At 39.9% G+C, this 24,637-nt stretch overlaps 1 protein-coding gene across 1 annotated transcript in view; it reads right to left on the bottom strand.

Moving 5' to 3' along the window:
- Nucleotides 1-1,441: 1,441 nt before the first annotated feature.
- LOC138265048 (mucin-4-like) overlaps nucleotides 1,442-24,637 on the bottom strand; it is a 223,263-nt gene continuing 200,067 nt past the window's right edge. Inside the window, exons 49-52 of the mRNA XM_069212596.1 lie at nucleotides 18,928-19,107; nucleotides 17,771-17,814; nucleotides 12,131-12,276; nucleotides 1,442-2,884 (exon numbers count right to left, since the gene is read on the bottom strand). Coding sequence (XP_069068697.1) covers nucleotides 2,813-2,884; nucleotides 12,131-12,276; nucleotides 17,771-17,814; nucleotides 18,928-19,107 — 442 coding nt within the window. The 3' untranslated portion in view covers nucleotides 1,442-2,812. The remainder of the gene's footprint in view (nucleotides 2,885-12,130; nucleotides 12,277-17,770; nucleotides 17,815-18,927; nucleotides 19,108-24,637) is intronic.

Below are 24,637 nucleotides of genomic sequence, written 5' to 3'. Positions count from 1 at the left end.
GTTTTCTTCCATAAACATTGAGTTTCAATTTGGGCTAAACAAATGTATTCTGAATAGAATGGACAAAAGGTCACTGTTTCCTTGAAAACCAATCTTTTTTATGGAAACTAATTTTGTCACATTGTGATTTGTTTTTGTGGGTATTTGTTTTTATTGGAGCATTTTGTCAACATTCATTTGTTCTTGCCATTTCCTCGGTCATTATGTTTAGTGAAATGCATGTAACTCACAATTTGCAACAGAAACAATTGCATTAAAAAATTTGTAGCTAACTTTTGTGTGAATGTGTACTTTTAATGAGAAGGCTGTGTACGTAGAAATGGTTTGTGACAAGATAACTCTACTTAGAAAGTTTGACAAAAAGACATACTGGAATTGTTCTCTTTCTAAAATGTGATCTACATGTGAAATTTACTATAAAAAATATTCTTGGTGATTTCTCTTGCAAAATATTTTGTTGGTGACTTCTCCTTTGACAGAGTGGGTTTTGATGGCTGTATCTACCACAAATGCATTTTAGTGGTAAGTTCACTGTTACTTGTTTCAAATCTTTCAACTCTATGAAGCTGACAAACATTTTAAGTACTTAGGGCATGATTTAGAGATTGGCGGGCGGGTTACTCTGTCACAAACAAGACGGATATCCCTTCCGCCATATTACGATTTACATAGGATATAATGGGGTCGTAATACAGCGGACAGGATATGAGGCATGTTTGTGATGGTGTAATTCCATCTGCCAAACCTAAAATCAGGCCCTAATTTAGGAAGTTGCCAAATCTCAACTTTACAAAAAAAGAAACATCTCTAAAAGGAGCATATCTAAAGTGCACTAACTGGAATTAACAGGCCACATACCCAGTTCCTGCCATTGCTGACTCGTGGATTTATTTAGACCACTGGGGGGAAGACTAGCCGGGCCACCAGTTTAGTGGAGACCATGACCTCCACTTCCCTGGTGAAGGCCCACCGGTCAAATTTAAATATCCTGCCAAGCAGACGGGGATATAGGTCCATTCAGTGGAGTCTCTGCAGCAGCAGCTTCATTGAAGGCATTCATCCCAAAGTATTTAGGTCTGCAAAATCAAGCTCCTAAAGTTGGAGCTTTGTCTTTCATGGTGGCCCCCAGGAAGGGAAAATGAGCAGGCTGCCTGACCAAAGGTTTCTGACAAGAGTCAGCTGTGGTTCTCCCACTTTGGAGGCACGGTGCATTGGAACGATAAGTCCAGTGGCCCAGTCTGGCAAATGCTAAAACACCTTCTCAGTCTCTTTAATTCCCAAGTTCAATAAAATAAGTCTCAGTGAATTTCGTAAAAGTTGCACCTATCATTTAAGTAACAAGAGACAAACCAATTTGTGGCGCCTACTATGCCGTCATAACTATTACAAGCCACATTTATATCCAATACAAATACACTTTTGTCAAATAAAATATATTTATTGCGTTTTTCATGGAAAGAAAGGCAGGAAATATATATTATTTCTATTATATATGCATAATATCCATTTATCTAACATTTCAGATAGTCAATCATCAACGCGATAAAAATATCTTGAACATATATGCAATGACATATAAAATAAAGTAATAAGATAAATTAAAACTCTTCCATTTTGCAAGGATAAATAGGAGGACCCTACACAATATTATAAGGACTCTTATAAAAATATATTCTCCGCAATTCTTTACTTTGCTATAGTGCAACATTCACAGACCCTGAGTACAGAAGTGGCAGAGATGTATCGCTTGTGGTTGTGACATATTGGCCTTTAGAAAAAACATGGCAGCACACCAGAATATCACAGCAGGATAGGCACCTGTGTAGGAAGAAGATAGTTTCTGCAATCCACTGGACAGGAAGTAAGAATGAATTGGGATTGCTCCTTAAGCTAAATACAAACAAGCATCATCATGGATTTGTCCTGAAACCTTGACGTCATTGTCAAACCCTCCAATCAAAGATGCTGTCGCATATATGCCCATGATTATCAGCAGCATAACACGGCTAAGCATGTGTAATTTACATAAAATGATTGAATTCGCCTGAATTTATTATAAGTGGACACAGCTCAAGCGTACATACTACTATACAATGTCCCAAGGGCGTCTATGGCTTTCTTGTTGCCGCTCCACAGTTCATCCATAAATCCAGATTCAATTCTCAGCCATTTGGCATCATTGGGTCTTAGTGTAATGATTACATGTTGTGTAGCACATGAGTTTCCATATCCAGAGCTGGCACCCACGGTTGGCCTGCACCGCTGAGGCATGATGTGGCTGAGATCCACACGTCCTGAGGCACTTAAGCGACATACTTAGGAGCTGCAGGCACCAAAGAGATCACTGCTGTTGGCCTCACCAGATGCTTCAGAACTTTTACCAAGTTATCACTGGAGGAATGCTGTCTGTGGTATTAATCAAACCCAAAACAATAGGTAGTACCACCCCATAACTAAGATTTTTAAAATTTGTTTTAAAGTTTGCCAACAAGATGTACACATTTAAACAATGCAAATGGCACAATATTAGCAGAAAGAACCTAAGACACACCTGAGATCACTACATTTTGAAGATCCGTTTACAATAAGGTATGTGCAATAGTTTCCTCTCCTCTATGCAGGTAGTGTTGTGCACACAGTAATCCAGGAAATGGCTGACACTATGTCTGTGTTTCACTTTAGTAGAGGGCTGTCAGTGCCATTTGGACTCAAAACTGTCATGGCACATAAAACTGTTGTTTCCTAGCACAGGTGGGGTGTATCTCTGTGCCACTCTTCCAGGAAGCAGCCAGGGGCAGCATCATTCCACGGTTTATTGCTCTGAACTGGATTCTAAGCTGCTGGATAAACTTTCACTAATAATTTGTGGTCGACTTATTTTTGCCTGAAAAGAAAAAAATATCATTGTTTAATGCTGGCAGTAGTAAAGTCTACGAGCTCGGGCTTTAGAGGATGGTGATGTTGCACTATCATAAGTCAAAGGTCTTTTACACATTAATGGGCAGATGTACAGTACAGAGCAGGGGCTGAGTCAGTATGCTGTATTTTCTCCATAGCCCTACCACCTGTAAGTAGAAATACACGTTAGCACTTTATAAAATCAGATATTTTGGATATTCGTACAAATTTCTAAGTTACTATTTTAAGATTTCCAAAACTGTGATTTATTTTAACCAGATTATAAAATGAAACTAACTTTGTTTTGGCTTTGCCTATCGGTGTGTTGGGACTGAAGCAGAACGAGATGGTTACTTCTACACTGGGTAAAATGTAAGCAGAGGTAAAAGCCATGGTTATGGAGTGTAAGTCTGAAATGTTAAAGTTTCACCCGGAGCAGACACACCCCAGTGTGTACTGGCATGCTATAAGGCAGTCTTGGAAATAGAACAAATTTACTTCAGGATCCCATAAATTGGGGATCAAGGTGTGGCAGCAGAAAGCAGTGGAGTTACAATTGGCGGGGTCATGTCAGCGGAATCTGACACAGCGTATATGATTTTTTTTTTTTAAACTGCGGCACAAAGAATTTTGCAACAAGGACAAAAGTGATTGTAATTCTCTACTACCTTTCTTTGATTCATCACTAATAGGTTATATTACAAATTGTCTTATGGCGTTAGGGTCCTGCTGCAGGCGTCTTTGTGTTCTCAGCAGTGTTCAGAGAATCATAAAATGGAAGGAGAACTCTGGTGGTTAATGTACCTTCTTCAGAGAGCTACGTTTCGCCTTGTAGGTTTTGACTCATCTTAAAGTAGCATTGGGGGTTGATGAGCCTCCTGCAAAGCACAACAAGTAACATGCAGATCATAGATTTGTATTTTACGTAGATAGCTCAGATATTGCTTCTGCCTCAAAAATCCTTTTGTAACTTGCAGTTTATAAGTCATAGCAAAGTGAGATTTGAATCATCATCAAGGCACTGCATGCAAACTGCAATGCATGTTTACAAGCATATTATTTTGTTTCTGATTTTGTGTTATTTCAAGGTTGCTAAAAACTGGTTCTTTTGGGTAGTAATAAAGTGTTAATATTACAGAGAACACCAACCAAGGTGTTACATTTTAATCCTGATTTAATGTTTCTCCAGATCAAATACTCCTAAATCATAAAATCATACATCATAGAATGCCCACCAGTATGGGTTATATATGGCTCTGACACCATATAATTCCCATTATCGTAAGTAAGATTTCCAGTAAATGTATTCCCAAACTTGTAGGATTAAGTGCTTCTTAATACTATGCGTATGTAATTTAAAGCACTCCGACATTCTACATTGGGATAAGTAACACCATGCAAGAATTTAATAAAAATGAGTAAGTGCTATGTTAATCATTATTAGTGAAGCTACTCATACAAATACATCTGGAAATTCTACAGTGGATGCATATCTCTTACATACACAGGTTGGACATAGTCAAAGCCTGTCTCCAAATTATAGCTTCTCTTTATTACTTGTGAAGTAATAACAAGTGGAGAGTCTTTGTTTCCCTATCTTACATTGTCATCTAGGTGTTAGGCTCCAAATAGCTGCAAATCTGGACAAAACTCCAATAAAAGTATGGCTGATGGCCCATTAGGTGAAGCTTTTATGTTGGCCCAGCTGGAACAGAAAAAATAAATTCCTCTGACCCACAGAAGGTTGCTGCTCTGAATTAAAAGTGATAACTTGTGGGCACCAATGAATGTGTCCTGATGTTGGTAAAGTACACATGGACAAATTCTAAATATTTCACTGGGGACAAGCCAGATCAAGCCAAATAATAGGTGGCAGATCCAGGATCCATCTGGATCCCCTCCTTTTTCTGCACTGCTATAGGAGAGGGGGCAGTTAATTTCTGTAATCTTGCGGAGCACATCAGACTTTGAAGTCATGACTTTCCTTTGACTTACATCTACAAAGAAGCACCCTTGTCCCAGTGCCGGCTAGGCATTCATGGTTGTAGCAGCTGTCTGCCTCTGAATGCAGAAAAGTGCCTCGGCAGATGTGACAGTCCTCTAGACGTGGCCTGTAACAGTGGAAAGTAGGTGCAGCAAGTGCTGGAAGAGAGTTTACAGGTCAGTCTGGTTTCAGGATGCAATTTAAGAATGAGAAGCATCAGAGGAAGGCTTGCTGCTCCCATGAGTAAAGATGGTTCTACCAAACTTGGACCTGTTCTCGGCACACAGACTGCCCTCACCTGGAAGACAGACCCCCAAAAGTGGCATCTGTGACTGGATTCATGTTTCTCCCATGAAGCATTACTATCAGGGAGTTAAAACTCAAAGAAATCACTGCTTTGACAATGGTTCAACTGGACATTAGAATTGAGAGTTTGGAAAAAAATGAAAAGGGATCACTATTTGAGGTTACTGAAAGGCCTATTACGGAGGAGTCTGTAGACCTGAAGAATCAAGTTGAGAATTAACTCACCTGTGAAACAGATACATAGGGTGGAGGAAACCCGATCATCCTGTGTAGGGTTTTCTGTGTCCTGCTGAAGACATGTTGAAGGCAAGCACTTCTGCACCCATACATGCTTAGGTTGCACCCTGGTTTCTCCCTTAAACCGTCCACCACTTGGAATATATTCATCAAATGCTGCCCGTGCCTCAAGGCCATTGGGTAAGACGCAAAGCTGCACTACTTTTAATATAAACATGCTAGCTGGACCCATCTCTGTAGGAATTGCGATTCCGCTTTATTGGCTCGCTTTCTTTTTTCTAAAATTCTAACACTTCTCATGATCTCACTTCCTCAAATCATATGGTGGACATTTTTAAAGACCATTTAATGCATTTAAACATTACTTCTTTACCTAAGCAGGCCTTGAAAATATTCATCCATCTTCATATTCATAGTTTGGATGTTCTATTTTCAACAGGTGCTTAAAAGCCTCCTCAGCCCTACATATTCCCTAAATCATCAATAATGGCTATGTTATTTCCTGTTATTACTACAACTGCAGATCTGCTTGGCTGGGCTAAGCCTCCCGTTATTCCCATTGTCACAGTGTTGCTCAAACTGGAAAAAGGATGTTGCCACCCGGCAATTGGCAGGAGTAAAGCAGAGTCATCAGGTTTCCCCAATTCCGCATGCGGAATTTAAAATTCTGTCTCTGCCTATTCACATGCTGATGTTGAGGACACCCAATCTAGTTGTCTAAAGGAAGAGATGATCAGTGTAATCTCATTCTGAAGTAAGCAGTTGTAAGATGTACAGTAAATGAGATATGTGCAAGAACAGTGTGAGTAATTTGGTGGCTGGGCAACAGAGGAGAATGTACAGAGTCCTGACTCTTGTGCGCAGCCTGATCAGCAAGATAGTTCTCAGAGAAAACTGTAATAAAAGTGTGTCATGTGTAAGAACTCAGCAAAAACTAAAATACAATGGAAGAAATAATAAGCTTAGATGCTACCTTTCATTGATTAATAAATATTGACGAAATGCAAAATAGGATTAAGTAGTTAAATGATATGATGGTTAAACAATAATTCCAATAGTAAGTAACTTGGATATACGATTCCAGTGTCACACACTTTTTAAGTCATAAAAAAACATTGTAAATGTCCCTAATAAAGGTAAACAGTCACCAGAGAGTCATAGGAGGTAAAATATTTAATAAGCACAACCTCATTCATCAGTGCCAGTCTCCAACTGCCATGCCAGAATTCAACTGGCAGCAGCCAGAATATTCACGACCAACATTCCACCATCTAACCTCAAGGAGAAGTACCATTGGTAGGCAACACATTTCCCAAATAACAAATCTCCTACTTTTCAAATTTACATTTCTCAGCCCTCAATGCAGACCAGGTCCAAAGTAGTGCAAACCTTGGCTCCACCCATAAGCAACAATAACTGACTTATTAGGAATAGGATGGTGATCCACCACAAAAGTCCTATTTAGTGCCTTTAAAGCAACACAAATCCTTACCTCACCACTAGGTTCTTGGCTACCACAGTAGGTGCCAACCACTCACTTCCTTCAAGAGGAATAATAACCCGTCAGTCAGTCAATTTATTCAGCTCAGCCATCACCTGTTCATGAACTCCAAGGGGCAATATTCTCACTTTTTAAACAATCTGCACAACACCCCTTTTTTTAAATGAAATCGTATGCGCATAAGAATTCAGACATCCTAGTCTTTTCTCAAAAACATAAGGAACTCTTTCCACTGTCTCCATGCAACCAGCACTCACCCTTAGAAGCTGAACTTGGGATTTAGCAAAACACCCAGATCCCTCTGCATGGGCCAGCCAAGCATGTTATCCTCTTTCTCTGACACATACATTTTCCCCCTCTACCTTCCTAGCCCTGAGTTCAACACAACCATGGAAATTTCCACACATTGGAATCTCTTGTCCTCCGTAATTGCCTGGCTTCAAATTGATGCCTTTCAGAGGTCCGCTGTCACCTTACAAACTCTGATAGGTCTCATGTGAAATTCTTGTTAAATGTGAAGAAACAAAATGCATCTTAAAACAAAACCCTGTGGACACACTGAATCACTTGGATTACCATACACGCAACTCACAGTTTGAAACGCTATCCCGCCACAACATTCATTCATCTCATCCGACTTCTTAACTTGGGATGTGGCTCTTTAATACTTAACAAAACTACCTTTTTTCTCCACACCTGCTACATGTATCTCTTTGAGCAGGCAATCATTGTGATGCAACATATGACAAAACTACCCACATATGAAACATCCTTTTAAACTTATAAATAGTTTTCTTACTTCCATTCTCCTTTTTTACTGTTCTTAACCACATTGACTTGAGCTTGTATTTTTCCTTTAGTGTCTACCACACACCAACATATGCTCCACTCTCTTGACTGTCAATAACACGTCAGCCAATGATGGCTAACCTTTCATCCATGGCTCTTCCTTTCCCGATCATCTTTTTAGTTCAACAGGAATTGATAAAGAATCCACTCATCATCCCTTATTTACGTGTGGATGCCAGTTTGTGAAGACTGGTAACATATTCCTCAAAACGTTCTTTTTCCCCTTGAACATGTTTGCCAAAATTAAGACTTTTTAAAATTGTACTTATTTTTGGTAAATAATAAATGTTGAGTTTCTTAACAAACATCTATAATTCATTCAAATTATGTGCCACACCCTCTCCCAAATCCTGTAGACCATCAAAAACTCCATGATCCTCCACCCCTAAACAGTGAATAAGCAGGGCTACCTTCTTGTCTATAATCATACCACTAGAACATATTTTTTTTTTACCACAAATCTGTGCTTCACTTGGTGTTCATAGAAAAATGAAAGAGCTTTGATAATCTGCATTTTCACATTGACTGTTTGTTAACACCACAGTTACCTACCATTAAATTAGTTTTGAAGCAATAAAACAGAAGTATAGAATGACCATATCCACCAGTAAAATCATGTTTTTTCAACCGTTTAATGAACAGTATAAGTAATTTATCATAAATCAATGCATGTACTCAAACTGACATAGAAGTTAGAAGGACTATGGGAGAACTGTAACTCCATTATGGTGCGAGCTTCACAATGCACACAGAAAATCAACTTTACACACCTGTCACATCTTGACATAGGTCCCCTACATGCTCTGCATATGTTCATGAATACACAGTTGGAGATCTTGAGGTGACAGCACAGAAGGAATCCCTATCACTGCTTGGCAGGCATTATGAACATTTCAGGTGTACCCATCAGTGCATGGTAGGGAAATACAGCAGGATGTGATTCTTAATTCATCAGTGCAATAAAGAACAGTGTAACTTCTATATAATTGATTAAATTTCTCCCATACTCCAAATATGGGTACCACACTGCATGCTTTCTGCAGGACCTTTTGTGTAACAAAAGGTTTCTAAACTTGGATGGGCCAGTGCTTCCTTACATCCCCAACCTCTCAAGATGGCTGCCGGTTTTATTTGGTTTTTAACAGTGAGTTGGATTTACAGGACGTGCGCACTGTAAACTTCAACCTCTAAATCTCCAACAGCTTTTCTCCTTGAACTTCCAAGATCCACATAATAATTTACATCTACAAAGCTTTCACAGGACTCAGTGAGTGGACTGAAGAAGCCCTGACACTGACAAGTCAAGAAGACCAATCAATAATTTTCTTCTCTTAGATCTCTATTGGGTAGGTAATACACCCAAGCTGATGTTGATGTCTGTCCACTGCTTTTCTTTTCCTCATAGCCATTATAAAGTTGGTAAACGATGCTCACCACAGAGGCATAGGTAGTAAAAGTGGGAAATTTATTAAGCAGACCTGCTAGTCCAGAATTCTCTCGGCAGCAGTCAGAACATTCATGACCAACATTCTGAGACATCACAGTCTCTTTCATAACAGTCAAGGAAGTCAGAGATCCATGGATAAGTCTTATATGGAAAACTGTAAAAGTGAGTATGCATAGGTGAAAAGCTTTAACCAGATAAAGGTGACTTTCTGCAACTCAGAATGAGCTACAAAGGTGAAATGTGAACCCTCAAGGGGTTCAGTGGTCATAAATACAATTTGAGAAAGCTTACTTTGTAAAGTGTTGTGATTGTCTTAGTGAACCAGGTTTCAGGAATGTCACAGTTAGCTCATAATATACTTGTTATTCACATCTGACGCATGTATTTCAGGCCAGAGCCGCATCCCGGACTTTAGAATGCAGTCACAATCGTAAATACAGAGATCAGAAAAGCAAACTATCAGCAAGAAAGCTACCAACATAGGTGTATCCCTGTAAAAGTAAATTTCAAATGAACATTTTGGGTTGTTTTTTCCACGAGCAAAGTTCTCTTTTCTACTAATTAGAATATTGCACACAGTATTGCCTGTGCAAAATGAAACTGCACAGTTAAAGTTGTGCAAATGGGTTCACAATAGTTGTAATTCACACCTGTGATTTTTACTGATGGATCAAAATATAAAACTAGAACCTTCAGGTAAATACCTCGTACAGGAAATCATTTCTCATGTAATATAATGGCCTGATTATTTCATGTTGGAACAAGAGCACATTTCCAGATTGTTATTGTTAGGCCTGTTATGCTTGGAATCCCTGATGGAGGAATTTGAACCCCCCAAGAGCAACGTTCTCTAAAGACCTCAATGATGAAAGGAAGCATCATGAAAAGATTGAGAAAGAATAGAGAAAATCGCACTCCCTTATAAGTCAGGCTAGGTTGGGATCTGCGAGAAAAAGCTAAAAAGACCATACCTTTATTCAATTCATCACATATCAAATTCCTCCTGGAGAGTGTTAAGAACAGACCTGGCCTCCTATTTGAAGGAATCAAACTGGCTAACAACCCTTCTTCCTATAGCCCACCCAAGTCCTCTAAGGACTTTTGCAACACCTTGGGACTTCTTTGACAAAAAATCAAAGATATAAACATCTCCCTATCAGCCATTTTTTACAATAAAGTCAAAGAGAATTTATTGTGCAAAGCATGTTGGCCCTTACACTCAAGTTTCAAACAGATCTAATGGTCCCCATATCAGAGGTGGAACCTACAAACCATATTTTCAATGCCATTGGTCACTCTATCAGTAAAAGCCTCATTAAACAGCTACTCCCCTTCTGGTCCACCCTGATCAAGTCCTCCCTCATACAGGGTACATTCCTGGACTGCCTAAAAATTATCCCAAACTCTTCTCTTTTTTAAAGAAAGTAATAGGACCCAGATGACCTTAACAACTTCCATCCAGTTTCCACTCTTCAATTTTAGGCTGAGTAGCAGCCCAATTACCATCTCACATCTACGCAAACAACCTCCTTGACACACTCTAATCTGGCTTCAGACAGGGTTACAGCACCAAGACTGCAATTCTTCAGATTGCAAATGAAGCACTCAGCATCCTTGCTGCTGGAATCTCATGCCTTTGTGTTCTCTTCCGTCTCTTTGCTGCATTTGACACAGCCAACCACCAGGCTTTGATAAACACACTAAAGAATTAGTTGGGAATATAAAGGTATAGTTCTCACTTGGTTCGCCTCCTATTTGACAAACCCCTCTTGAGTAGTGAAAATTGGGAGCTCTGTCTCAAAGCCAGTTAGCCTATAACAAGTAGACTCCAAGGCTGGATCCTTTCTCCAACCTCATTCAGTCTCTATCTTGAGCCTCTCTGTATGACCCTTAGGAACGCTAGGATTTTCTTTCACCTGTACGCTAATGGTACCCAAATCTACTTGGAGGTCACTTCTCAAGATGACCTCACCCTCCTATCCAATACCTTGATAATTCAATTATGCGGGTAAAATCATTACCTTATAATAAACCTTGCAAAAACAGAATTCCTTCTATGAAGAAAGATGATGTATAGGAACAAGAATGGAGGGAATTCCTCCCTGCCTTGGAGTGCCAGCCTCCACTGTTCAGATTGCCAAGTCACTTGGCTTTATCCTCGCCAGCCTATTTAACCACCAAAGTCATATTGCAGCTGTGCCCAAGAGGGCCCAGTTCCAACCAAGGATACTCTGAGGGATCAAGTATCTGATTCCAGATCAGGACCTTATCAGTTGTACAAGCATTGGTTCTTTCCAGACTCTACTAGGGGATCTCACTCCTTTCAGGCATCTTTAAAGTTCACTTAGGTCTGCTCAGAGAAATTCTACATGCTGCAGCCACCTTTGTCACGAGTCTCAAGAAATCTGACCAAACCTCTCCTAGCCTGCTTTCAATCCAATGGCTTCCTGTATAGACGGGAGCCCAAATTAAGACTACCATTGTAACGCAAATGTAAAAAATACTCATCCCTTTTCCTGGATTCATGAACCAGTCATTCTCAGGAAATGCCATGAGAATTTGGAACTCCCTCCAAATGACCACCTGGCATGCTACCTTCAAAAAGATCTCATAGCCCTTCTTTTGGAAAGATCCTTGGGATAAATCCTTTTTCTCCTGCTCATACTTGAATGACTGCTTTTAACTTTTCCTATATTGTATCTCTGGTGCACCCCTCCATTGATTGTTTAGAAATTGTACTCATGTACAGCTTGCCTCCTGCTTACTCGATTATCTGCTCTTAATTCTTACTACGTCACACCTTTAATGTACAGCTGCTGTAATTATTTGTTAAGTGTAGTCTTGTAAAGTGCTCTGATGCTTCTGGGCCATGTTCTAGCTTATAAAATTGCAAAAACTAAAAAAATACCTTAAAAGATGTGTCCACGTTGTCGAGGCGTGGTTTCCAACTTAAAAGATTCGGTTCATATTTGGTTTCAGACACCGATGGCACTTCTGAATCGTGGAACTTTTTAAATCCCAGTGGACCTGTTGTCTCGTGGAACTTTTTGAATCCTGAAATAATACAGAAAACGAATCAATAACATTACATTTATTTAAAAATCTGCATTACATTGGTGATGTCTTTATTTGTAAAAAAAAAAAAAAAAAAAAAAGGCTCTTCATTATCTATATAAGTATTCAATTAAATAACCTGTCTGGCTCTGTGAGTGTCTGAGTGGGTCTGACAGTGTGTGTATTAGTGAGTGTGTGAATATTTCTATTTTTTATCCTCAGAGTTCGCAACTCTGTCTGGCATTACACGGGAGGCCGTGCTGAGTGTCGCAATGGAGTTGTGACGCCACGATCATCACAAAAAAGGGGTTTTAACCTTTTCTCCCATATTAGGTCCCTCACACACCAATTGATAACCCCATGGGGTCAGAGTATCTCTACCCTGACCCCTTCTGTTCATTTCTCACTGAAAATCCATCCCCTGCGACCAATGCCGGTCAATAAAATGGCAGCCACAACTTTCTGAACAGGTTGAGGCCAGCAAATCACACTGCTCCGTCTTGCACGTGGTCGCAACACTCTGCAGAGCGGTCATAACGGATCCGTGTCCCTATATATACAAATTTGTTTTGCATTTAATTACAAGAAAGCCACTGAACAGATCCATAATAAATCACAGAAAGGGCAGTTTCTGGAGCAGGATGTACCTTTCTGCCAAATTTGGGGTAATTCCGTCCAGTGGTTTCTGCGCTATTGTTGTTCAAAATCCCTATGAAAGAATGAATGGAGAAAAAGCATTTTGGGACCCCCACTTTTTCTTGGCCCCTGCGTGACAGATCACACCAAAACTTTCCAGACAGCAGCTGATGTGACTGTAAATTGTTTTTGAAAAATGTTGTGACGATTCGTCAAGCGGCATCAGAGGTATAGGCAAGTAATAAAGCGATTTTTCTATAGAAACTAGGTCCTAACTATAACTACTTAGTGGCGACTGCCACTAGGTAATAAAGATCTCAATTAATAGAAAGGTAATTTTATTTTAATTAAAATATGATGGCACCCCCTTGGTAATAATGGAAGTTTTTTCACATATTTTTGAGGATTTTGAAGCTATTGTGGCACTTTTGAAGAACACCAAAGAACATCTTGGATGTATGACACCGATGTTTGGGTTGTTGGGTCATTTTGGAAAATAGGATAGAAAACTGGATAGAAAACTGGATACATATCAAGCTGTTGATGGTCATTTAATGTCCTTTCAATACACATTTACTTGGGCATCTGGTGACAATGATACAAATGAGGCTGGGATGACAGTAAACACCCCTGAAGTTACACAGATATTAGAAACCTTCTTGTGTCACCCAGAAGCTTCTGGCTCGCATTGGGTCTAGTTGTCTGCAAGTGTCCTGAATACTTTGGAACATGGGATTGCTGTGAAAGGCCCACTAATCCTGACACTCCCGAACAGACAGTGGAAAAGGACAGAGGGCTTCATATAGAGTTTCGTGGATGTGGTTACTCTGTCACAAACGTGACATATATGCCTTCTGCCGTGTTACGATTCCATTTTATCCTACGGAAAATGTAATATGGTGGATGGAAGATCTGTCAAATTTGTGACGGAGCAACGGGTCCCCATAACTTTAAATCAACCTCATCAGCCTATAATGGGTGCCTCCTCGCTCCTGTCCGCAGGAGGGAAACTGATCTGTGAGAGGTGGTCCTCCACACACAAAACAAATAATCCATGAAGAGGCAAGGCGAAAAACATGAGGCCTACACCCTTTGTAGAGCATTAAAAAATATAATCCTTAGTGATGCCTACTCTCCTCACAGAGCATGAGAAAGTGAAATGGGAGGACTGTTCTCCAAGAAGAAGAAACAAGTTATTCAGAATAATGTCTTTGCAAGACCTGCGCATTTGTGTGAAGGCAGCAGCCTTCTGCTGTCTCCACTTCAATGCTACTTCAAGATGTATTGAGACAATGCACCACTGAGCAAGGTGCAGATTTGGAATTAACTTTAAAGTGCAAAACTTGGTTTGTACTGAAAGTGCCCTAAAGTGATGCCAGGTAGCACTATGGGCTTTTTTGTGTGTCACAGAAGTGTACTAGTGTGGTGCAGGGTGCTCCCTCTAATCCACCCATTCTTGTTAGTCCACAGCTCTACCTACTAAAAATGATAGACAGGGCTTTGCGCAATAAAAGTAGTGCCTGTTCAAGGCAGGCGTTAAAAGGGGGAAATGTTTTCATTTTTCCAAACTTTTCCAACATTGAATGTGTGCCGCACTGTCCAGCACATTTCCAACAGGTATCCAATGTGAGGAACATTTTTAACTATGTCTAAGCATGGTATCTTCTACTGGAAGCATACCCAACTAGTGAAAAACCCACATCAGACATTACACACACAAACACACAGGCACTTGCACTATTGTGCCACCGCTTGTGAATGGCACTAAGTTGGCTGGAGGAGCTCCACCACAGGGGGAGAGAGAAGCAGCTCCATATCTTAGTAGAAGATGCACTGCTCTGTTCTCTCCCTTTCTCGGATGCGGCACTGGAGCTTGGGTTGCTGCACTCCACCGAGTTAGATGTTAGTAAATCTATCTCCTGATTTCTTTCTTTCACATCTTTCAGTAAAAAATATATTACATCACAATGCTAGAACACATGCCACTTATCAAAGATCATAATTAGTGAACCTAAACTTGGAAAAACATCAGAAGGAATGCTTTGACAGCACTGTCTTGATTGGTCCATGAGTTAACTAGGTAAAAAATGTTTGTGTCACACACAAACGCTACTATTATGATTGTATTGCAATTGTGATTATTATTATTATTGTTATTGTTGTTATAATAATAATAATAGTATTCTTATACCTGAGAAATGTTAACTTAAAGCAAACCGCAAATAAGTATTTGTTTGTGTAGCACACACTCTGAACCAGATCCCATGGTGCTCCCTAATGTTCTTCTTGTGGGACACCACACCCAGGGCCAGCTGGAATGACTGAGAATCATGCAATGCAAAGGCTGTGTCGTTCATGCTGTGCACAGCTGAAGGCCACATGCAGCGTGTCTAGCACACGCTGGCCCAGCCCATGCCCTCTGCCTAGAGCCTTCTGTGTATGGCCCAAGGCGGTGCGAATGTGCGACTAGTGCACAAAGACTGAGTGAACCCGGATGCACCTTTGTGTGCATCTGTTTTCATCTCACACTAGTATTCCAGACAAACATTGTTTGTGCTGCTTTGCATGACTCTGGTTTATGATGAGTCTTATTAGTGGCATGGCTTCCATGGGTGCAGCTGGTTCAGCGGCACTGGGCCCCACTGGCTTGAGGAGCTCACCAAATCCGAATTATTGCTGAATTTTACACTTCAAACAGCAGCCGGTGGTGCACTTTCTTCTCGCTTTAGGGTCCATACCACACTGGCTACACTTCTGAGTCCTATGGGAGTTTGTACAGTTCCTGCTCCATGAAGTCCACCATTCGTATATTATAAAGGGTTTTGTGCTATGCAAAATAATGCCACTTAGACCTGCTTCCATGGGGGCCTTTTGTAAGCAAACAATCATTGCCATAATTGTTCGCATTGTACCTTGGAACTGCTTGCACATATTTTTTTTCTATAAGTAAAAGCTGGGCTTAGGAATCTTGAGCAATGACTAGCAGTTATGTTAGGCTTTATTATGCCCCCAGTCAGCTGTCATTTAGTTTAATATTCAGTCGCCACTGGCAAATGGGCAAAGTGGCAGGGCAAGGGGAATAAAACAAAAATAAAAACAAACTAAACAAAACAAACTTACCTGAACCTTGCCGCCACACTCATGGCACCCACCCTGTCCTGCGGCCAATTGTGACGCTGTTAAAGCAGCATTACGATTGGCTGAGCTCCCTGGATGGGAGCTCCAACGCAGACTGGGAGCCTGGGCTTGCTCTCTCCAACCTGGCAACACAGTGCTGGGCTGGAGAGAGCCCTTGTGCGCATGTGTGTTTGGCTGGCCCAAGACAGCCGGCCAAACATACATGCACACTGAGGGGAGTGCTCTGTGCACTCCCCTCACTGCTCATCACCCCCATGGCCGACCCTTTAAAAATAAAACGATGATAAACCCAGTTTATAATTGTTTTATTTTTGAAGGTTTACAGCTCCTGCTGCTGGCGGGGGGGTGGTGGGGTGATACTCCTCCGCCATAGCGGAGGAGCCTCTCCTGTTAATATTCATGCCAATAATTATTACTTGTATGAGCTAGTTCTAAATAAAGACATATACATTAGTGACCATAGCAAGTGTTTATTCATGCTACATTACCTTCGAGTACTCTGATGTGGATTACGGCTCTCTCACCTATTCAGCATTCTAAATAGCCAATGGCAGGAATATACCTACTCACCTATGGCACGGACATCATTTAGGGGTGGCAGCTGTGACCCCTGACTTGCCCCTTGCGACCCCTGGCACTTCATGTTCGACCCCTGCTTCAGAGGTGGCAAAATCAATGCCAGAAACACAGGGGCAGCTCGCCTTATGGACATCAGCTGGGGCTGCAATCTCCTTGCTTTTGTCACTTTTTAATACACTAATAGTGAATAATATAACATTCAGTTTTAATAAAAAGAAAAGGAGTACAACTAGCTGGAATATGACCCCCCCCCCCCCCAGCAGCTGAGGTAAGTTAAAAAAAATGCTTTTAAATGTATTTTGTGTGCGTGCGTGCAATTGAGAGGGTGTTTATGTGAGAGAGTGTGTGTATCTGTGAGCAGGTGTGTGAGAGCAGATGTAGAGGTCAAATGTCACATGATGCCACTTCCGCTACCCCTGACCTTTTAGTGAATTGATGTTCATGACCTATGGACTAACTAAATGGGTTTTAGGATTTGGGGAAATTCAAGTGCAGCTTTTGCAACTCATCTTATCCACATCAACCATGTCCGAGGACACCGGGAGGTTTAGAGTGGAACCGCATTTGACACCTTTCCAGACAGGTACAAGTTAAATTGAACCTGTTGCAAGATTTCAATTTTCTTTATTGTAAAATATATTTTGTGATGTCATTGATGTTGTTGTTTTTAAATCATCTTTGAGGTCACATGTCAGGGCTTGATCAGCGAGTTGAGGAGGAACTAATGGGACCGCGGAGCCAATTTTGCTAATAGCCATGAGCACCTTGTTCCCGCCCAGGCAAAGTGCATTTTTTATGATACTATTCAACATTTCCCGTAAACTGTGTTATATCCTGGGAAACAATTCCTGCATGTTTAGCACCTTTTCCCATTGCTCAGCTATCTTTACTTGAGGGCCAGTGTTCTGCACCATTTGATAACTAGACGTACATGCATATCTTTTGCATGAGATGAAATATACAAACGTCCTTACACCTAATAGTAAATACTCGTCTACTTAGGACAATTCTCCATTTAATGTACTATAACCCTCAAGTCTTCATTTCTTCCATGTGATGTCTGCCTTCTTGGGATCTTTTCCCCTTTACTGAACTAAAAAAAAGGGCCTCTTAGGTCTTCAAATCCTGAAAATCTACTTACCAGACAGACTTTTACTGTAGGTTTCAGGATAGATGTAATTGTAACTGCAAAGAGGGAAAATAAGGATACAAATTAGAATCTGGGAAAAATAATTACATGCAAGTCATTTTGATGTGGCAGTTTACACATTTCTGTGTCTCTTGCAAACAATGTAAAGTTTAAAGTGCGGGGAAATATTCTGCACGAATATCTTTTGCGTGAAACGACTCCCAGCCAAACTCCTGTTTATTAGGAGAATTATCTTGCATAAAATGCTTTTGAAAAACAATTCTCCAGTTAGTAAAGGTCTGCAAAGTTTATTAACCTTTGCAAACTTCACCAAAGTAAAACATCTGAAAACATTTCAAAACTTTTCTCACAAAACTTTGTGTCCGCCTTTAAGATTCTTGCCTGAATAGTTCCACAGGAATTACCCTGGTGGCCGTTGGGGGGATATGCAACATAGTAACTACTCCCTGGTGCAATGGTCTCCAGCATTTATTACTCTTATGAATTGCAGATGGCAACCCCATTCCTTGTCCTTTGAGATTTCACCACGATAGGAAGTAGAAGATTAGCTAAAAAAGGAAAAAGTACAAAGCGTGGTGGCTCTTATTTTTGTTCATTTTTTAACAAAAAGGTTGACAACTTTCAAGGTATATTAAAAAAAAACAAAACACTACCGAAAATGTGCCTTAAGCTTCAGCACAAAAGTCAATGCTGTCGGCTAGTGCAGCCATGGGCATACCCCGACCTGCCAATCCACGCCTAGCTCTTAGTCAAACCCCAGAGCCAAAAGTCTTGTGTTGGGATATCTGGCAGTAAGGAAGGGGAAAGACAGTGCTCCCCAGTATTTGCATTTGTGATTCCCTGCTGCAGTTCAGTGCTAGGACCCCTGAGTGACTTAGGGGAAAACGGTTCCCTGCTGCTGGGCATTTCATGCAGCTACCGTCTACGGGCATACAAAAGTTATAACCTCAGGAGAATCCGGACAGCTTTGGTCATCTTTACAAAGTCCATAACTGTCCAATTTCACCGATCTAGTTGAACAGAATAAAACAGATGCATACTTTTTGGTGTCGACTGTCGGCCAGCAGGAAGCAGAATGGACAATTAATGAAAAGTGAAATCAAAACATACAGACCATAGTTCAATGGCGCTGTAAACACTGAATTTACCTTTCATCATCGACTTCCCGCCGTCTCTTGCGGCACCAGTATACTGTGAGGGCAATGGTGATCATCAACAGGAAGAGGAAAGCAAGTGCTCCAAAGAGGATGCCGAAGAAGGCGTTGAGGTTCATGGTGATGGTGTCACAGGTGGGACCCGAAGTAGTGTATATCGAGAAGGGAACACAACTGTAAAGAATGAGAATATTTAGTTAGCTGAACTGTCCTTTATATGAAATCATCTATTTCATATACCCCTTCACAATTTTCCTTTATTTCTCCTATTTTTAATTAATCAAAACCCCAGTGTGGTCATTGTGAAATGTGATTTATATGGCCAAAGAGCAAAACAGGAGACACCATGAGATATCCAAGGGCAAAACACCTAAAGAAGAAGAAGAAATTTAGATCTGAATGAATCTAAAACAAATTTAATATAAATTGGACTGTCTATTGGAGGTGCTGTGCCAACCACTGAAACATGTCTTTGGTCAGTTCATCCTGGCCTTTCGTAATTAATGGAACCCCTTAAAATACATTGAAATAAAAACCTAATATTAAAAAAAAAATGAAGTGTGCAAAAAGAATGCCTCTTTGAAATCAATAATCATGTGTGCTCTAGAGCACAAGAATGTATGTTGAGTCATCGGTTTGTGTAGTCATCAAAAGAACCCCTTGGGGAACTTTGTTTTCTAAACTGTTTAAATTTGCAAGGTGGTTTGTTCGCATCCTTACATTGCTTGCTCCTGACATGGCTCCCCGTGTCCTGGTCTCTCATAGTCATGCTTTGTTTTCAGACTGTTATGTACAGCTGAAAACCAGAGAGCTAATTTGTTATGATGAGAATTGCCACCACAGGACTACCACTCCTCAAAATCATAGCTAGAGAATAAAAACTGCCAAGTGTTTATGGCACACAGAAAGAGCACACAGAAAAACTCCTATTGCATTATTGAAAAAATATGTAAGAGAAAGCAAAGTTGTAAAGAAGCACCAGGGAAACTGGCAGTTCATCACAGCAGGTCCAGCCTCTGGGTGAGGCTTCTATTCTCTAGCCACCAGCACTTGGACCCAGGAATGTGTTGAAGGGACACAAGACAGGTTTGGGGGGAAATGTACATCCCTCTGTGTACCTCTGTATAAAAAACAAACTGCAATCCCCCTTTTGAGAAGGTCTTGGTGAGACTCAAGGGCAAGAGGGATCAACTGCAGAACATACAACACTCATTACCTGCCCGAGCCTTACATGGAAAAAGAAAGTCTAAAGCTATACATAACCCTAGCCCCATTAGGCGGAAAAAGAGGAGTTTTAACATTCTAACATGGAAGATGCCCCTATTTCTTCTGGATACAACTGGACCAGGTGACCTGGAAACATCTTATAAAGAGAACACGGGCAAGGACTTTGAGCTGAGTAAGTTGGTATGGATTGGGAACAAGTCCAGAATCTCAGGACATATACTTTTGAAATCGTCACATAGATGAAGAGGAGCTTTAAGTTTTCATTGTAATAGGACATTTTGTAAATGTGCAGTAAGGGATGATTGATGATCCGAGGTGAGGAAAGGCTGACGTTGGTAGATTTAGATACATACTCTGCTAATAGGCAAAGTGGTGAACTAGTTATCAAATCCAGGAGAATCCTCAATATAGAACAATGTGCATTGTTCCCGATCTGCACATAAAACATCACATGATAGTTTTGAGAACAGACTTATTAGGGAAATGCTTCAGTATCTGCAGCAACATGTGACAATCAATATTATTGGAAAGTACTAGAGGATTTTAACAACATTTTTATATGTATGAATGTGACTTGAATAAAGTGAAGCTAGACACAAAGTAATGGGACGCTTGGCTTCCTTACTTTCCAGCTGTCTACACAGGTGTGATGAAAATAACAGATCTTCAATTTTCATTATGTTTAGGGTTTCAGCTGCTTGATATATGGAGATAACTTATATTTTATTCACCAGTGCATGTGCCTTTATCTGTCTATGCTCCTTACTAGATATAGTAATATCTGACCCTGAAAGTATTTTAGTGAGGTTAAGGATAGATAAATCCAATATTAGTTCCTTCTGCTTGAGAGATAAACATTTGACAAACTAAATACATTTTGAAATGAAACAGTGTTTGTAATTGAACATTACCTCTGCTGGCTTACATTCAGTCTGGAATGCATTAAAGGCCACAATACTGGGGCCATTATCACCTACTCTAGTCTTAAATTAATTTTAAAAAAGTCATTGAGGAATTAAATACGTTGCTGAAAACGTTAAATAATGAATGTCATGAAAAGTCTTCTGATGAACTCTTGAAAAAGTTTTGAAAGGAAAGGAGAGTAACAAAATATATTGCTAATTTTAATCGATGAGAAAGATGGCAGCTTTGTGAGCTAATTTTATTGGAATAAGGTGAAAAAGGAGGTACTTCACTAGGAGCACAAATAAAAAAAAATCTGAATGTTTAATAAAAAAAAAATCTGAATGATTAATGAAAATGTCACCATCCACAAACAAGGGAGTAATAAAGTGACATCAAGAAAAGACAATTATGATTATTTTCTAGAACAATATTGAAACTTATATGATGAGACCCTACAAATTTGCACTAAGGAACATCACTAAATGCAACAGAACATAAATAGCAGTGCGACTAGTCGGTCACTAGGAGTGCTCTTAGGGTAGGATTTTCCTCCAAATTACTCCTGGCATTTTTACTATTTTCTTAGTAAACAATGCACCCTTATGTACAAAGTGGACACAAGGATGACTTGTGTGCTGAGGAAAAAGCGCTAAAAACAAAACTACATGAACAGCAGCACGAGCAGCTGCTCACATTCTCCAAATTAGTTGCTTCTGTTCTAATTTCAGCCCCCAAACTACTCTTAATTAGACAAGCAAGAGTAAATGTGTAATTAGTGGTAATTTAGCATCAAAGAGTAACATGAAATTGCTCTGATTCCTCAGGCGTAATTAAAAGTACCCCAGGCCTACTTTAAACCTCTTGTCTGTTCTATTGTGACATGTTTACCTGGTCAGTAAAGAATGTTACTTATGCTTAAATGCACCACAGCTATTTGGAAGCAGTTTCTCTTTGAGGGTGAGGTGTCACACTGTATGTATTTGAATGCACCAATAAGGCAGCATCCAGCCTTGAAACTAGGCATTACATGAATTTTTGGAAATCTTGCATATGAGAAGAAAGTTTGAAGATTAAAGCTGTTTGGAAAAATAGCTCAATGTTATCTTTTTGAGTTCTTAATATTTGAATATATTGGTTCAATCGGGGAAAGCTGACCGGATATTTCAATCTACTGTAACAACTAACTCAAACATGTCCATGATAATAGAGAAAGTGCCATCTGAAATGTGCTCCTGCATGAAAACACAACTTATTTTACATAAGAGGAAGGGGACTGTTAACCATAATTTATTTAAATAAAATCTTCAAAGCATATGAAGAAGACTTGTGGAATGGATTTGACTTCCAATAATGTCCAAGGATCTACAAAATGATTAATGAGACACGACTGAACCTCAAACTTAAAATTATTTAGTAAAAATTAACCATTTTAATTTTACAGGACACTTGTCACAATGTTGAAAAATGTGGAAAATTGCCATCAGATAACTGCTAGGCATGTAAAAAGAAAAAAAGTATATTGGGTCGTGTGATGTAGTCATAATGTAAAATTCACAAAACATCTGGCAGGGCATTCTAGATATTTGCTGCTAATGTGTTGTGAAGATTAGTCAAGTTCACACTATTTCAACGTTTACCATCAAATACAGAACTAACTCGTGGTAACCAAAAATTGATTTATATGCTCTGGGGATGGCTAAAAAACCTAGAGTGATACACTGGAAGATCAGACACTCGCCTACTGTTGAGGAATGGGGTGAAGAGTTATCACACCTATCAAGATAGAGCACATACTGTACCTACAATGTGGTTAAGATTAAAATATAGCAATATTGAATAGTTTTAGTGATTTGCATGCTCCATGCTATAATTTTATTTATTAATTTGTTCATCGTATTTATTTTCTTTTATGCTCTATATCTCTCTTTCCTTTAGACCTCTCCTATTATGCCTGTCTTGCATGCTATCAGAAGTTCCTGGATTTCTGAAAAAGAAAGATCGATACATAGATCTGTCCTATTACCATTAATATTAATGTGGTATTCATGGAATAGGAACAATTACTACAATATTGTATTTGCTTTCAACTGGTAATCTGTATTGAATTATAAAATTAATAATTGAAAATATGTTTAAAAAAACGTCATGGGTTCCAGCTGATGTTTGAACTGTGGCATCATGCTCACATCACCCCTAACACTTAAGGTCCTACACTTTTACCATTACCATAGATGAATAAACCAAAGACACAGGCTCAGTTTAGGAAATTCCAATATCAATTTGGCAGGGGGATCTTCTTGGTTTAGCCAGCAGACTATCTACCACAGGGCAACTATTAGAGCACCAGAGGACCAACCTCTTTTAGAGTGGAGTGTCTGATACACCTCTTTTCTGTTCACAACCAGGTAAAACCAGGGCATTCCAAACAGGAAATAACACAACAACCCCACAAGTTGTTAGGAAATAACTCACAGATCATCATGTTTTGTTTTCTTTTCCAAAAACAACCCATGTTTCGTAATAATTACAAAAACAAAATTGATCATCATGTCAAGGAGACTGGCCAGCATTAGATTACCCAAAAATGTTACCACTCTTACTGCAAGCACATTTTCACAAAGATCCCTGTGGAGCCATCCAGTTTGCCCCAGTATTTGGCGAAATGTTAAAAAAAATGTAGTCAACTGTGTGAGCATCTCTAAATATCCATGCATAAGTATGTGAGGCCAGAAGAGATGGGCTGGCAGAGCACTCACCAGGGTCTAAATCCAAAATACACATTAACAACCCCCTGAAACCTTTGATGCCTACAGAACGTACTGAAATTTTAAAATTAAGAATCCTGGCCAATGACTGTAGGTTAAGAAGCAAGATCCCATGATCCATCTAGCCCAAATTAAGCAAGAACAAATAACAGCTTGTCATTCCTAGAGATGACCTGAGTGCCACTTTAATTTTTAGTAAGGGCTTCCCCTGCTCTGTGTCTGGGGTAGACCCTTGATTGCTGAAGCTTGAGAGAATCTGATAGCAATTGTCTTCACATAAGTTCTCCAGTTGACTTGGGACAAACATGTATATGGTCTCAGAGATGAGCGGGTGATTTGTAACAGAGCAATAGGTAGAAGTTTATTGGGAACTTTTCAGAAGGAACAAAATAGAGCTATAGTGTAAGGGGGCAGGCCCAAGGTTGCTAAAGGGGCTTTTTTGAAATTTACCTCTGAGTTGAGCTTTAGTGATCAAATCCCCTGCATGAAATTTCAATTTATATGTAGTCACTATGTCTGAAATTCATAGGATACGTGGGAGCAGACGAATGGCTGACATGAAATATCCTACTTTGCCAGTCCCAAAGCATTATTCAAGTACTTTTCTTTTCTGGCAGAAAAGGAGATCTGATAAGAAATGTATGGCCAGTCAAGGGAAACAAAGGCCCTCTGCTCTGTGGGAATGTCTTAACAAAGTCCATCTGGTTCATTTCCAGAAGTCTATGGAACTGTAACGCTTGTTAAATCTACTCCTCCACTCTCCACTGCTGACATGATTAGTTCAGATAGAGTTTCAGAAATGTCTT

The sequence above is a fragment of the Pleurodeles waltl genome, chromosome 11, assembly GCF_031143425.1.
Source record: "Pleurodeles waltl isolate 20211129_DDA chromosome 11, aPleWal1.hap1.20221129, whole genome shotgun sequence".
NCBI lineage: Eukaryota > Metazoa > Chordata > Amphibia > Caudata > Salamandridae > Pleurodeles > Pleurodeles waltl.
Note: the sequence above shows the minus strand (reverse complement) of the source record. Positions and strands in the feature narration are given on the sequence as shown.